The sequence below is a fragment of the Barbus barbus genome (assembly GCF_936440315.1).
Source record: "Barbus barbus genome assembly, chromosome: 36".
NCBI lineage: Eukaryota > Metazoa > Chordata > Actinopteri > Cypriniformes > Cyprinidae > Barbus > Barbus barbus.
The window spans coordinates 13,976,005-13,987,721 of NC_136714.1; the positions used below are offsets into that span (position 1 = coordinate 13,976,005).

The 11,717-nt window shown below is 48.7% G+C and overlaps 1 protein-coding gene across 1 annotated transcript in view; it reads left to right on the forward strand.

The window, feature by feature from the left end:
• The window catches only part of LOC306856108 (protein turtle homolog B-like), a gene marked incomplete at both ends in the record, with an annotated part of 144,644 nt that extends 133,259 nt beyond the window's left edge, over positions 1-11,385 (forward strand). The window contains 3 exons of the mRNA XM_079395133.1: positions 781-2,424; positions 5,348-5,475; positions 11,171-11,385. Of these exons, the coding sequence (XP_079251259.1) occupies positions 781-2,424; positions 5,348-5,475; positions 11,171-11,385 (1,987 nt within the window). The remainder of the gene's footprint in view (positions 1-780; positions 2,425-5,347; positions 5,476-11,170) is intronic.
• Between the last annotated feature and the right edge of the window lie 332 nt (positions 11,386-11,717).

Genomic DNA, 11,717 nt, shown 5'->3' on the forward strand with positions numbered 1-11,717 from the left:
CAGAAAAAAAAAACAGTGAGAATTACAATCAACAATCAAACTCATTGTAATCATATGTAGTCATCTCTATTAGGTTTCAGGGTGCTACTTTATAGGGCCTTAAATAATTGTGTAATTATTCTCAAGTCCTGTGTCCTAGATATTTTCAAACTGATCTGAAGATAACTGATTTGTTTTTAATATGTAAAGTAGAATAAAGATGTCAAATAGATAAACTGGCAAATAATCTAAATCATAGGTTACATTTAGCTAACGTGATTATGTCCTTAAAGTAAACAAACCACTTCAGCAATCATTCTGGTTAATGCTAAAAGGGCATGTTGCACTGAAAGCTTGAGGACAGCTTGTTATCTTAAGAAATGTTTAATATATATGTCAGAAAAGTTTCATAAAACAGTTCATTGACTGATTAACAATTATAGCAATCATTTAAAGTAAATAAGCAAGTTTCAGTTGCTGACGTGTATATGCACTGTTGGATTTCATAGTTTACGTCATGCTCACCTTAGCTGTCACTTTGAGAGGTGTGGGTGAAGGATACCTTGAAGTACTTTGGGTGCGAGACTGTCAGAGAATTTTTCACAGTGCGTGTTGGTCTGTTGGTGGTGTTTCATAAGTATATTTGAATCACAGGTATCATCAAATGAGAGCATTAAGATGAGTGATAAACAACATCAGATTTATAACCAGTTGTCTAAGATATATTTTTACCTGAAACTACAATGACCATGACGTAATTCATTATTTATTCTTCTTTCTTTTTCTTTCCTGCTTTTATAGATCATCTTCTGGAAAGGTTAGTCCAGAAAGTGTCCGCTCCATAGGACCTCCTTCAGAGTCCTCCGAGGATGGTTTACGAGCTAAGAAGTTTCCTCAAAGTCCTGCCAAGGAGAAGGAGCTGTCTTTATACAAGAAGACCAAGAGAGCAATAATTAGCAAGAAATATAGCGTCTCTAAGCATGAGGCAGAGGCTACCACGCCTATAGAATTGATCAGTCGTGGCCCAGATGGGCGCTTTGTCATGGAACCTATGGATGTGGAAACTCCAGTTAAGGCAAGGCGCATCGAGGGCTTCCCCTTCGTGGAGGAGTCTGACCTGTACCCTGAATTTCGACAGTCTGATGAGGAGAATGATGATCCGGGGCCCATGCCGCCTAAGATGGCTACCCTCAGACCCCATCAGATCTCGCCCATTTCTTCTAGCCAGGAGTCTTACTTGCAGCCCCCAGCCTACAGTCCCCGCTTCCAGAGGCCAATGGAAGGCATGACTATCATGGAAACCAGTCGACTCCAGGCTACAGGGCAGATTCGTGGTGCTCCTCACTTCCGAGCCTTTTCCCATGGCCAGTTCTACAGCTACTTGGGAAGTCCAGGGGAACCTGAGCCACCGCCTCCCTTCTACATGCCAGATACCAGCCCTCTCAGCTCAGTAATGTCTTCTCCTCCTTACCACCTGGAGGGACCTTTCGGTCATCCCACCATCCCGGAGGAAATCGGTGAGGGAGAGATTCAGCATTATGCAGTCTCTGGCTACACCCTTCCCTTGGCGCACCCCTCCACCTCGCGCTCTCCAGACATCTGGCAGCGACCCGATTTTACCTTTGCAACAATCGAGGGTCCTCACTTTATATTTCCACCCCCACATCCTTTGCATCTTCACCAGGAACCTCCCCTTCCACCCCCTCTTGTTCTTCCTCCTAGTGCCCTCCAGCCCTCCACCCTTCAAGTATCTCCGTACCCTGGTATCCTGCAGCTGGAGGCCCCAAAAAGCCGCCCAGGCAAGTCTCCCAGCAAGGTCAGGCCTCAGGGCCTTCCAGCCAAGCGTTTACCTATGCAAGAGGCACAGAGTCTAGGGCAGCTAAGACACACAAACCACGGTATGGGTGTACCTGTATTGCCTTACCCTGACCCAGTGTCTCACATGGTTGGCCCAAGCTCGTTCAGAAGCCTGGATACGCGATGGTACGAGCTTACACCCAGGCTTAGCCCAAGGCAGCCCCGCAGGATGGAACCCAGCATGGTAGTTCTCCAGCCATCCCGCCTCTCACCTCTAACTCAGAGCCCTATTAGCTCTCACGAAGGCTCACCGGAGATTGTAGTGCGCCCCAGGCCCCGTCCCAGTTTCATCCAACCCCCAATCCCTCCTGAGATGTCTGAGATCACCCTTCGACCTCCTTCTTCAGCTAGTTTCTCTAGAAGGTCTTCCCCCTCCTCCTCTCCTGCTCAAGGCCAAGGCAGCCGAAGGGCAAGTCCCAGCTACCGATCCCACATGGCATTTGCCACCTCAGCAGCAAGCTATCCGTCACAGTCCCCTTCACCTCCTGTAGAAATCAGCAACATTTTCGGGCAGATGCCAACCCAGAGGAGGACTGAGGAGGAGATCCTTCCATCAGAACCCTCTCCACCCCAGTTATCAGCTTCAGGGTAGGTGCACTTGGCCTGTAGAGTGTGGCTCGATCAACCATGTACCATCTGGCCTAAGTGTAACATCTAGCACCCTTCAGGGGTCTTCTCAGTGCAGAAATAACCAGACTTTTGATTTTAGTCTAAAGCTACAGTTTGCTCACATGGGCAAATTTTTATTTGCTGCTTGCCTTAAGCTGGTTTTAGTAATGTTAGAACTCATGCTTTCATAGATACACTGCCCCAGATGCCTTGCATTATTCAAAACCATTCAAAACCATTTTCTACATAGACAAGTTGTGCTATAGTTTTCTATGCCACTGATTCTGCTTTTCATGTCAGGCATCCAATTTCATTCATAAGGTCTGTGAAGCACTTTAAAGCACTTGTCTTAGATCAAAAGCGAGCGACTTTAACCAAATGTGGTTGTGGGGTAACAGATTCCAAGTCAAGATGAATTATATGCTTCACAGACGTGGTGACAGACCTTTTAGGGCTACATGTCTGGAGAAGTTCCATTTTTAAGTTGATTTAAAATGCAATAACGAAGCCCCTAAAAAGCCTGGAATCAGAGGTACACCACCACAGGATCTCAGCCTTTCCATCCACCGTCATGCTTTACCCTGCCTTTCACCCAACAGGAGGAACCCCACATGTGCAATAAAATTGACCAATCCCAGTCCAAATGAAGCCCACTGTTTTGACTAACTCCAGGCTTTTTAGGACGACACTCAGAATGTATGATATGGAGGCTGAGGTTGGTGTGTCCGGCACAACAGGGACAGGGCTCTTCTCCTGTTCCAGAGTAACCTGACCGCATGATTGCCTTTTCCACACCCCCCCTCTCTCCTGCCTCCTGTCACCCAGGTCACCCCAGCTCTGACTGCTAGGGGGAGGCTTGTTGGGCGAATCGTGTTGCAGGGACTGTCTGCTCTCATCTGTTGCAATGTCGCCATCATCTTAAATAGGGCATTTGGTCATTCTTGATGACTCCTCGAGTCTTACCTGCTTTGTTTTTGATTGATCTCAGCTATCTGGGCAGCGTTGTTGTGACCAGGTCCTCTACACCGCAATAGGTAAGGGTTGGATCCATGTCTGAAAGGGGGGGGGGCAGCAGGTGCGGCTTTTATTCACCTTGTCCTTTAAAGGGGAATACAAGTCTTTGGGTCTTGCTTTCCTATCGTTTATTACCAAGTTTACTGATTTTTTTTTTTTTAATATTTAATTTCAGCCACATATTTTTGTTCTGCAGTCTTGAATCCTATATGCATTCTGGTCTTAGTATGCATATGTACGTTTTCCAGTTATCGATTAGGAAACCCAGCACATTTCATTTAATCAACACAACCTCATGCTTGAGACGCAAAAAAAATAAAATATGTAGAGAACCGAGCTTTAATATTGATTTTATGAGAATCCGCCATTTAGAATAATTGTGCTTTTAAACGAAGGTTTATATTAAATGACAACACAAACACTACTCGCAGTAGCTGGGAATTTGAACTCACCCTGAATCAAGGTGACCATTTGTTAGGGATCGTCTCAAGCAGGAGTTGCATGTTATACTTCATTTTAGGTAGGTGCTTTTTATTACTTGAAACCAATTCAAGTGTTTTAAAAACCATGAGCCTTGTACGGACACCTTGTATGATAAAATGCTACATTTTTTTGTATGATCATCATCTAGTGTACATGCAGTGTATGCATAAAACTGCACTTGTTTGGACTGCAGAACACATTTCACAATCATGCGAAGCAAGTTTTCTTCCAAAACAGTTCCTGCACTTTCTTTACAATGGGGAAAGCACTATTGGCACCAGAAAATGTTCCTTTTTAAGTTGTTGCTTTCACACAATGAAGTGCTTTTCCAGAGTATTCCCCTTTAAAGTTCTGTTCCATGTGCAAATTGCCATGCATGCCATTGCTAAATATTGCTCTTCAGTTGAAAAACCAACAAATATCTGATTAAATTCTTGTTACATTTGTTGTCCAAGTGCTTTGTTTTATTTTTCATTATGTGACTGTTCCCAAGTAGCCATTTTCCCCTCCCGCCATCTCTCCCCCTGTCAGCATGGTGAAGCCCATTGTAGACAGTATTCATGTCTATGAGCACATTTCTGACAATGCTTTGTCGCTGAGCTGTGATTTTCCCCTCTACTAATGGCCTTTAATTTCTCTCGGCAGCCTCAGCAGAAGGACGGCCCCTCTATAATGCTATTTCAGTTATTTTATTGTGCCTCATGAGACCTGTGTGTGTGTGTGTGTTTGTGTGTGTGTGTGCGCGCGCGTGCGCGCGAGTGTGTGGGGCAGAGTATGCGGGCTGCCAGTTTAAGTGCCTCCATACTGTATTTGGATGGGAAGACTGTACATACAAACTTAAATGTCTGAGAATGGATTGATAAAGTTTTTATATAAATGTTTTCATAAGTAACATTTTAAAGTACTTTACCTTTACAGTATTTTTCTAATATGTATTTAAGTATGCTCATCCATTGTAATTACCCCAATCTATGTCATGATTTCTCTAAATTTCTCTTTAAACAGATACATAATGTTGCCATATTGAGGTATTGTATACATTTTAAAACAAAATTCTTATTTTTTCTGTTTAAATGTTGATTTGATCTCTAATTATTGAAAAACCTGCAGTTATAAATTTAATCTTTGGAGGGAAATTCCTGAAAAACTTTAAGTATACCTCTCTTTCCACTCAAATAAATGTTTTGCATCATACTTATCATGCTAAACTGGACCATGCCTGGTTCAGATCATTTGAGTGTAAGAGATTCATGGGTAATCTGAGTTGCCTGTAGGCCTGTACTAGCAACAGTAACTTAATCAAAGGCCATGTGGTCACTACTATGACCAGTTTAACACACATGGCGAGCCATCGAACTACCTTTCCCCTGTGTGATGGCTTTGCCTCTCTTTGCTTCCTGCACAGAAAACGTCGAGGTGCACCAAGTGGCTCTGCAGGGTCTGAGAGGATAGAAGCACTGAGATATCAACGAGTGAAAAAAGCCAAGAAAGTCGGCATCAACAATAACAACTCCAAGACCAGACGAAAGACGGGTGAGAAGGAACTCACAAGCTACTTTAGTTCATATATAATATACAGAGTCAGTTTTGCATTTTATGTTTGTAGGACACTGAGGTGTGGGAAGGTGGTATTGAGAGAGACTCTTCATAACGGTGGTTCTCCACATTGAAATGCTATCTGTGCTTCCTTTAACACTATATATCCCTATGGCACTGTACTGATGACGATCTGTGCTGTATACTGCTTTAAAATTAACCACTTTTATTTACATTTATCCTGACTCATGATAGTTTATGCGATACTTTATGCTCACATTATAACATTTCACTTAGTGTAGTGTGAAAGAAATATACTGCAAAAAGAGTTTATACTTGACAAACATTTTTTTTTTTCTAATTATCTAAGAATTGAAATAAAGTTGTTCCCTGTCGATACTTCACTCGTACTGCGTCGCTAGATGCTATGGGGAAAATTCCTTTTTCTCCGAGGACTGAAGACTTTTTCAATCACGCAGTGTGACTGCACGGCCATTGGTTCGTGCAGTAAATAAAAACGAACCAATGGCTCGTCAGCGGAGCTCCACAATGCCTGCCAGAGCCCGCCAGAAAGGGCGGGGCCATATGGCTATATAAGCCATAGGAAATCAGATCAATTCTCCTTCAGCGACGACTTCTTCGCTGATCCCAGGACTCCAGACGCTCGCCGTTGAAACGCCTCGCTGCGGATTAGAAGCTGCCTTTTTTCCTGCGCCTCCCCGCTGATCCAGCCCGCTTCGCCGAGCCGCTCAGCGATCAAGCAGATGTCAGCTCGTCCCCTGCTGCCATCCGGCGAGCATATATTAAAAAGGAAATTTCTCTAAAAGAGCTGCGTCATTGTTACAAATGCCGCGCCGTCTTTGCGCGTCGTGCAGGATCTCTCTGCACGATGCTGACGGCCACTCGGAGTGTGTTTCGTGCCTGGGTAAACCCCACGCAGAAGCTGCTCTGACTGAGATGGAATGTTCACACTGCGTGAACATGAGTCTCGTGACTCTGTGCGCTCGGATCGCTTTCTTTTCAGAAAACGATGCCGCCCCTCGCGCCCTCCCGTTTTCTTCCTCCCAGGGATCTGCGGGGAAAAAATGGCGGGGTAAAGGGATTAAGCACTCAGCGGCGAGCGAGCTCACGCCGGCTCAGACCCCGCATGCATCGCCCCCGCTATGCAGAGAGGATTCTCCCGTCCTCTTCGAGCACGCAGATCAACGTCCCTCGGTTGGTGCGAGTGACGTGATCTCGTTCGGAGCTGTTGAGGACGAGCTATTAGATGACAGCATGTCTCTAATAGCGTCAGATGCGGAGGAGATGTTGGGCTCCACTATCGACCCCGCCCCTTCATCGTCTGCCGAACCCAGCGACGCGAAGCCAGGTATGGATGCCGAGCTCTTCCGCATCCTCTCTAAGGCCGTCGACGAGCTGGGTTTGGAGTGGTCTTCGCCGGAGGAGCCCACTCGTAATCGTCTGGACGAATGGTTCCTGCTGGGGCGCCGTATGGCCCCTCGTCAGCGAACCTCTCCGTTTTTCCCGGAGGTCCATGATGAACTTACGAAGTCGTGGCATGCTCCGTATTCGGCCCGCCTTCGCTCTAACTCTTCCTCTGCTCTCTCCTTAGTGGACGGCGCCAAAGAGAAGGGCTACGAAAGGCTGCCCCCTCTCGATGAGGCAGTGGCTGCGCACCTTTGCCCACCCTCCGCCATCGGAGGGAAAGCAAAGGCCGCTCACCCCTCCAAGCCCTGCAGGACGACTTCTGCCCTCGCTGGACGAGCATATTCCTCCGCCGGGCAGGCCGCCTCAGCGCTTCATTCCATGGCTGTGCTCCAGGTCTTTCAGGCCAAACTCCTCCAGACTATGGACGAGTCCGGACCTGATCCCGCAGTTTTCAGGGAACTGCGCAGCGCCACCGTCCTGGCTCTGAGGGCTACCAAGGCTACAGCACAGTCCATAGGGAGGTCAATGGCCAACTTAGTGGTGTTGGAGCTCCACTTATGGTTAAACCTCACTGAGATCAAGGAGGCTGACAAGGTCCCTTTCCTCGACTCCCCGGTCTCCCCTACGGGGCTCTTTGGACCTGCTGTCGAGGGCTTTGAGGAGCGATTCACCGCGGCTCAGTTGTCGTCCCAAGCTATGCGACACTTCCAGCCAAAATGGAACAGCCAGCTAAACCTGCGCCATCACCCGCTCAGCCTACACGGAAGCCTGAGCCTCGGCAGTGCTCCCGCTCGGCCAAGCGCTACTCCTATCCGAAGTGTCAAGGACCCCGGCCCAAGCTGACCTTGGACCCTGTGCCTCCGGCGTCGTCCTGATCAACTAGGAAGGAAGAGGAGGGGGCAAAGTCTCGCAAAGGCTGGACCAACCCCAAAACGCCCGCTGTTGTGCCTTCAAGTATCCCGTTCAGTTCCGGGTACCAAGGCCGGTTTGTTTGTCACAGAAACAGTTGTGAATCACAGCCCCTTTCCAAAAGCACCTCCACATACAGCCGCTGTTATAGCGAGAAAAATAAAAAACAAACATCCTCAAAAAGAGAGCAAATTTCCTGTTCCAATTACCGAGTGTGTCGAGTCCCCGCAGAGCAACTCACCACCCGAACCCCTTGCCAACCCCTTGCCACACGGGCCGAGGCCTGGTGGGCCATCCCCGGAGTGTCTCGTTGGGTTCTGGGGATTATAAAACGAGGTTATACACTTCAATTCGCTCGACGACCCCCGCGGTACAGCGGCATGGTCTCCACCTCAGTGCTGAGCAGCAACGCTCACGTTCTGCGAGCCGAGGTAAGGAATTTGCTGGCAAAAGGAGCTATAGAGATAGTTCCCCCAGCTCAGAGCGAGTCAGGCTTCTACAGGCGTTATTTCCTCGTCCCCAAAAAAGATGGCGGCCTCCGGCCCATCCTCAATTTCACATGTCTGAACCACGCCCTCATGAGACAGCCGTTCAGAATGACTACACTGAAGCAGATCCTCTCACAAATTCGCCCAGAGGACTGGTTCTTTTCGCTGGATCTGAAAGACGCTTACTTTCACATCCAGATAGCCCCCCCATCACAGACGATTCTTGAGATTCGCCTTCGAGGGAGTGGCTTATCAATACACGGTCCTGCCCTTTGGGCTGGCTCTAGCTCCCCGCACTTTTACAAAGTGCATAGACGTGGCTCCCTCCCCTCTGAGACAGATGGGAATCCGTGTACTGAATTGCCTCAACGGCTGGCTTATTCTAGCATGGTCGAAGGCAGAGCTGGTAGCCCACAGGTCCCTCCTCCTCAGTTACTTGGAGGACCTGGGACTCAGGATCAATTTGACCAAGAGCTCCCTGTCCCCCAGCCAACGAACTTCATTCCTGGGGACAGTTTTTGACTCAGCCCGCATGACGGCAAAAGTCGCACCAGATCGCATTCTGGCCATACGGCAGCTCGCAGCTTCCTTCAAAATTGGAGCCTTTTACCCACTCAAATCGTTTGAAAGGATGCTGGGCCTCATGGCCTCCGTATCGCCAGTTCTTCGGTTGGGCCTTCTCAGGATGAGACCCCTTCAGTACTGGCTGAAACCTCTAATTCCGCCTCATGCGTGGCGTCATGGACACATCAGCATCAGGGTAGACTGGGCCTACGTGTCAGCCCTGACCCCCTGGAAGGACCTACGGTGGTTCAAAGGCGTGACAATGGGTTTGGTTTACAGAAGGAAGGTTGTTACGACGGACACCTCCAACACAGGTTGGGGGGCTCTGTGCGATGAGCATCTCATGTGCCCGGCGTGCTGAACCAAGGAGCGGATATGCTCTCTTGGAACAACATCCCCTCCGAGGAGTGGATTCTCCACCCACAGACGGTTCAAGAAATTTGGTGAATCTTTGGCAGGGCAGAGGTCGACCTCTACGCCTCCAAAGACAACTCTCCCTGCCAAATTTACTTTTCGAAGAGCGAGGACGCGTTGGCCCACGAATGGCCCAGCCTCCTCCTATATACTTTTCCCCCGATTGCTCTGATTCCTCAAGTAATCAGGTGAATCAGGGAACACAAGCACAAAGTGCTTCTAGTGGCCCAACTCTGGAAGAACCATCATTGGATATCAGAGTTATCTCAGCTGCTAATAGCGGCTCCATGGCCCATTCCCCTGAGACGAGACCTCCTCTCTCAGACGAACAGAACGATCTGGCACCCCCAGCCCGAGCTGTGGGAACTGCATCTATGGGCACTCGATGGAACTCAATAGATCTCGCCGAGAATGTCCTGAATACCATTGAGCAGGCTAGAGCCCCGTCCACGAGACGCCTCTACGCCCTTAAGTGGTCGGTTTTCTCCGCCTGGTGCCAAACCCATGGCGAGGACCCGACAACATGTGACATATCAGTGATATTGTCCTATTTACAAGAGCTGTGTGATAAGGGCCGCGCCCCATCCACGCTCAGAGTCTATGTGGCAGCTATAGCCGGACACATCTCGCATATATCTCACATATATCTCGCGCTCCTATAGCCGGACAGTCGGTGGGCCGGAAACAACCTGGTTGTCCGTTTCCTGAGGGGTTCTAGGAGGCTCTATCCGCCACAACCCCTCACAGTCCCTGCATGGGACTTGCAGACGGTCTTGAGAGCCCTTAAGGGCGTTCCCTTTGAGCCACTACAATCTGCAAGCTCTGCTTCTGGCGCTAGCATCGGTGATGCGAGTAGGTGACTTGCAGGCTCTCTGTGTGAACCCTGCCTGTCTTGAGTTTGGGCCTAACGACTCTAAGGTCGTCCTAAAGCCAAGACATGGCTATGTCCCGAAGGCACTCTACACTCCGTTTAGGGCCCAGGTTATTACACTCTCTGCGCTCCCCCCTTCTGAGGAGGACCGAGAGTTCAACCTTCTCTGCTCGGTCAGGGCATTGAGAACTTACATTGAGCGTTCCGCGCCCTTTAGGCAATCGGAACAACTCTTTGTCTGCTTTGGCGACCGCACCAAGGGGTCTCCGGTCACAAAGCACAGGATATCTCGATGGTTAGTTGACACTATTGCACTAGCACTAGCCTCCAGAGCCCCATTGGAGTGAGAGCCCATTCCACTAGAGGCGTGGCCTCTTCCTGGGCGTGGTCTAGTGGTGTGTCCATGGCAGACATTTGTGTGGTGGCCGGCTGGGCCTCGCCGTCCACATTTGCCAGGTTCTATAACTTGGATATCCCGGCCTTACAGGCTCGGGTTCTCTCTGCATAAAGGACACACACCTATCTTAAGCGGTCCCCTCAGGCATCGCCTGATTCTTGAAGAACGCTCTTGGCCCCATTCCTGGTGCTGAGGCTGTACTTATGACCGTTGAAACAATATCTAGGCTGGACTGACCTCTAGGAGCTTGGTCCTCATGCCTCCTGCAGGATTCTTCCTGCTCATAATTGGTCCCTCTGAGCCTTATTGCTCAAGGCCAGTTTATGTTGGTCGTTTCTCTTCATGGCATGGCGGGATTGTATTTGTTCCCCTTCACTACAAGCGATAACTGAGATGCAAGATGGCAACAGTTGCGTTTATGTTTTCATATCCAAAACAAGAAAGAGCAAGTCCACAGTGTGATACAGGGGCACGAAAGTAGCGCAGGTTTGAGTTATGTTAAGACATATATAAGGCACTCGGAGAGATCTGAATTTTTTTTCTACTGGTTTCTTCAGCAACTCTTACCTTACTTTTAGCACACCTGTCCTCATGTGCTCATCAGTCTTTCTGTCTGTACAGGTGTGCCCCCCTCTCAGACCCAGCAGCCCCACACCTCTCAGGTCCTCCAGCCAGAAGAAGCTCTCTACCTCCGCAAGAAGAAGAAAAAGTTGACCCGCCAGGACCCGTACGCCCGCTTCTCGGCTCTGCTGTACCGCCGCCTGCCCCGAGAAGACCAGAAAGCCATTTTGGCTAGTATGGACACAGCAGACCCAGACCACGCCACTCTCCTCTGAAGTCCCAGAGATTACAGGCCACACTCTCCCCAAACTCTGAGCTACTTCCACCTTTGCTCAGCCAGCCAACGTCTTCACTTCCACACCTGCCTCCAATGGTTTACTCCTCTTCTCTTTTCCGTTACGGTCAATGTATCACAAGAAAATGCTTGTGTTCCGAGGTTTTGCTCTAGTCCATTTACCTCAAATTCAGAAGGATCGGTCATCTTGAGCAGATTAAAAAGAATATCTTATATGCCTCAATTTATCTTTGGGATTTAATTACTCTTATCAGATGGTGCGTCAGATAAGAGCACAGCTGTCAAGCTTCTGTCAACAGTCTCAACCATATC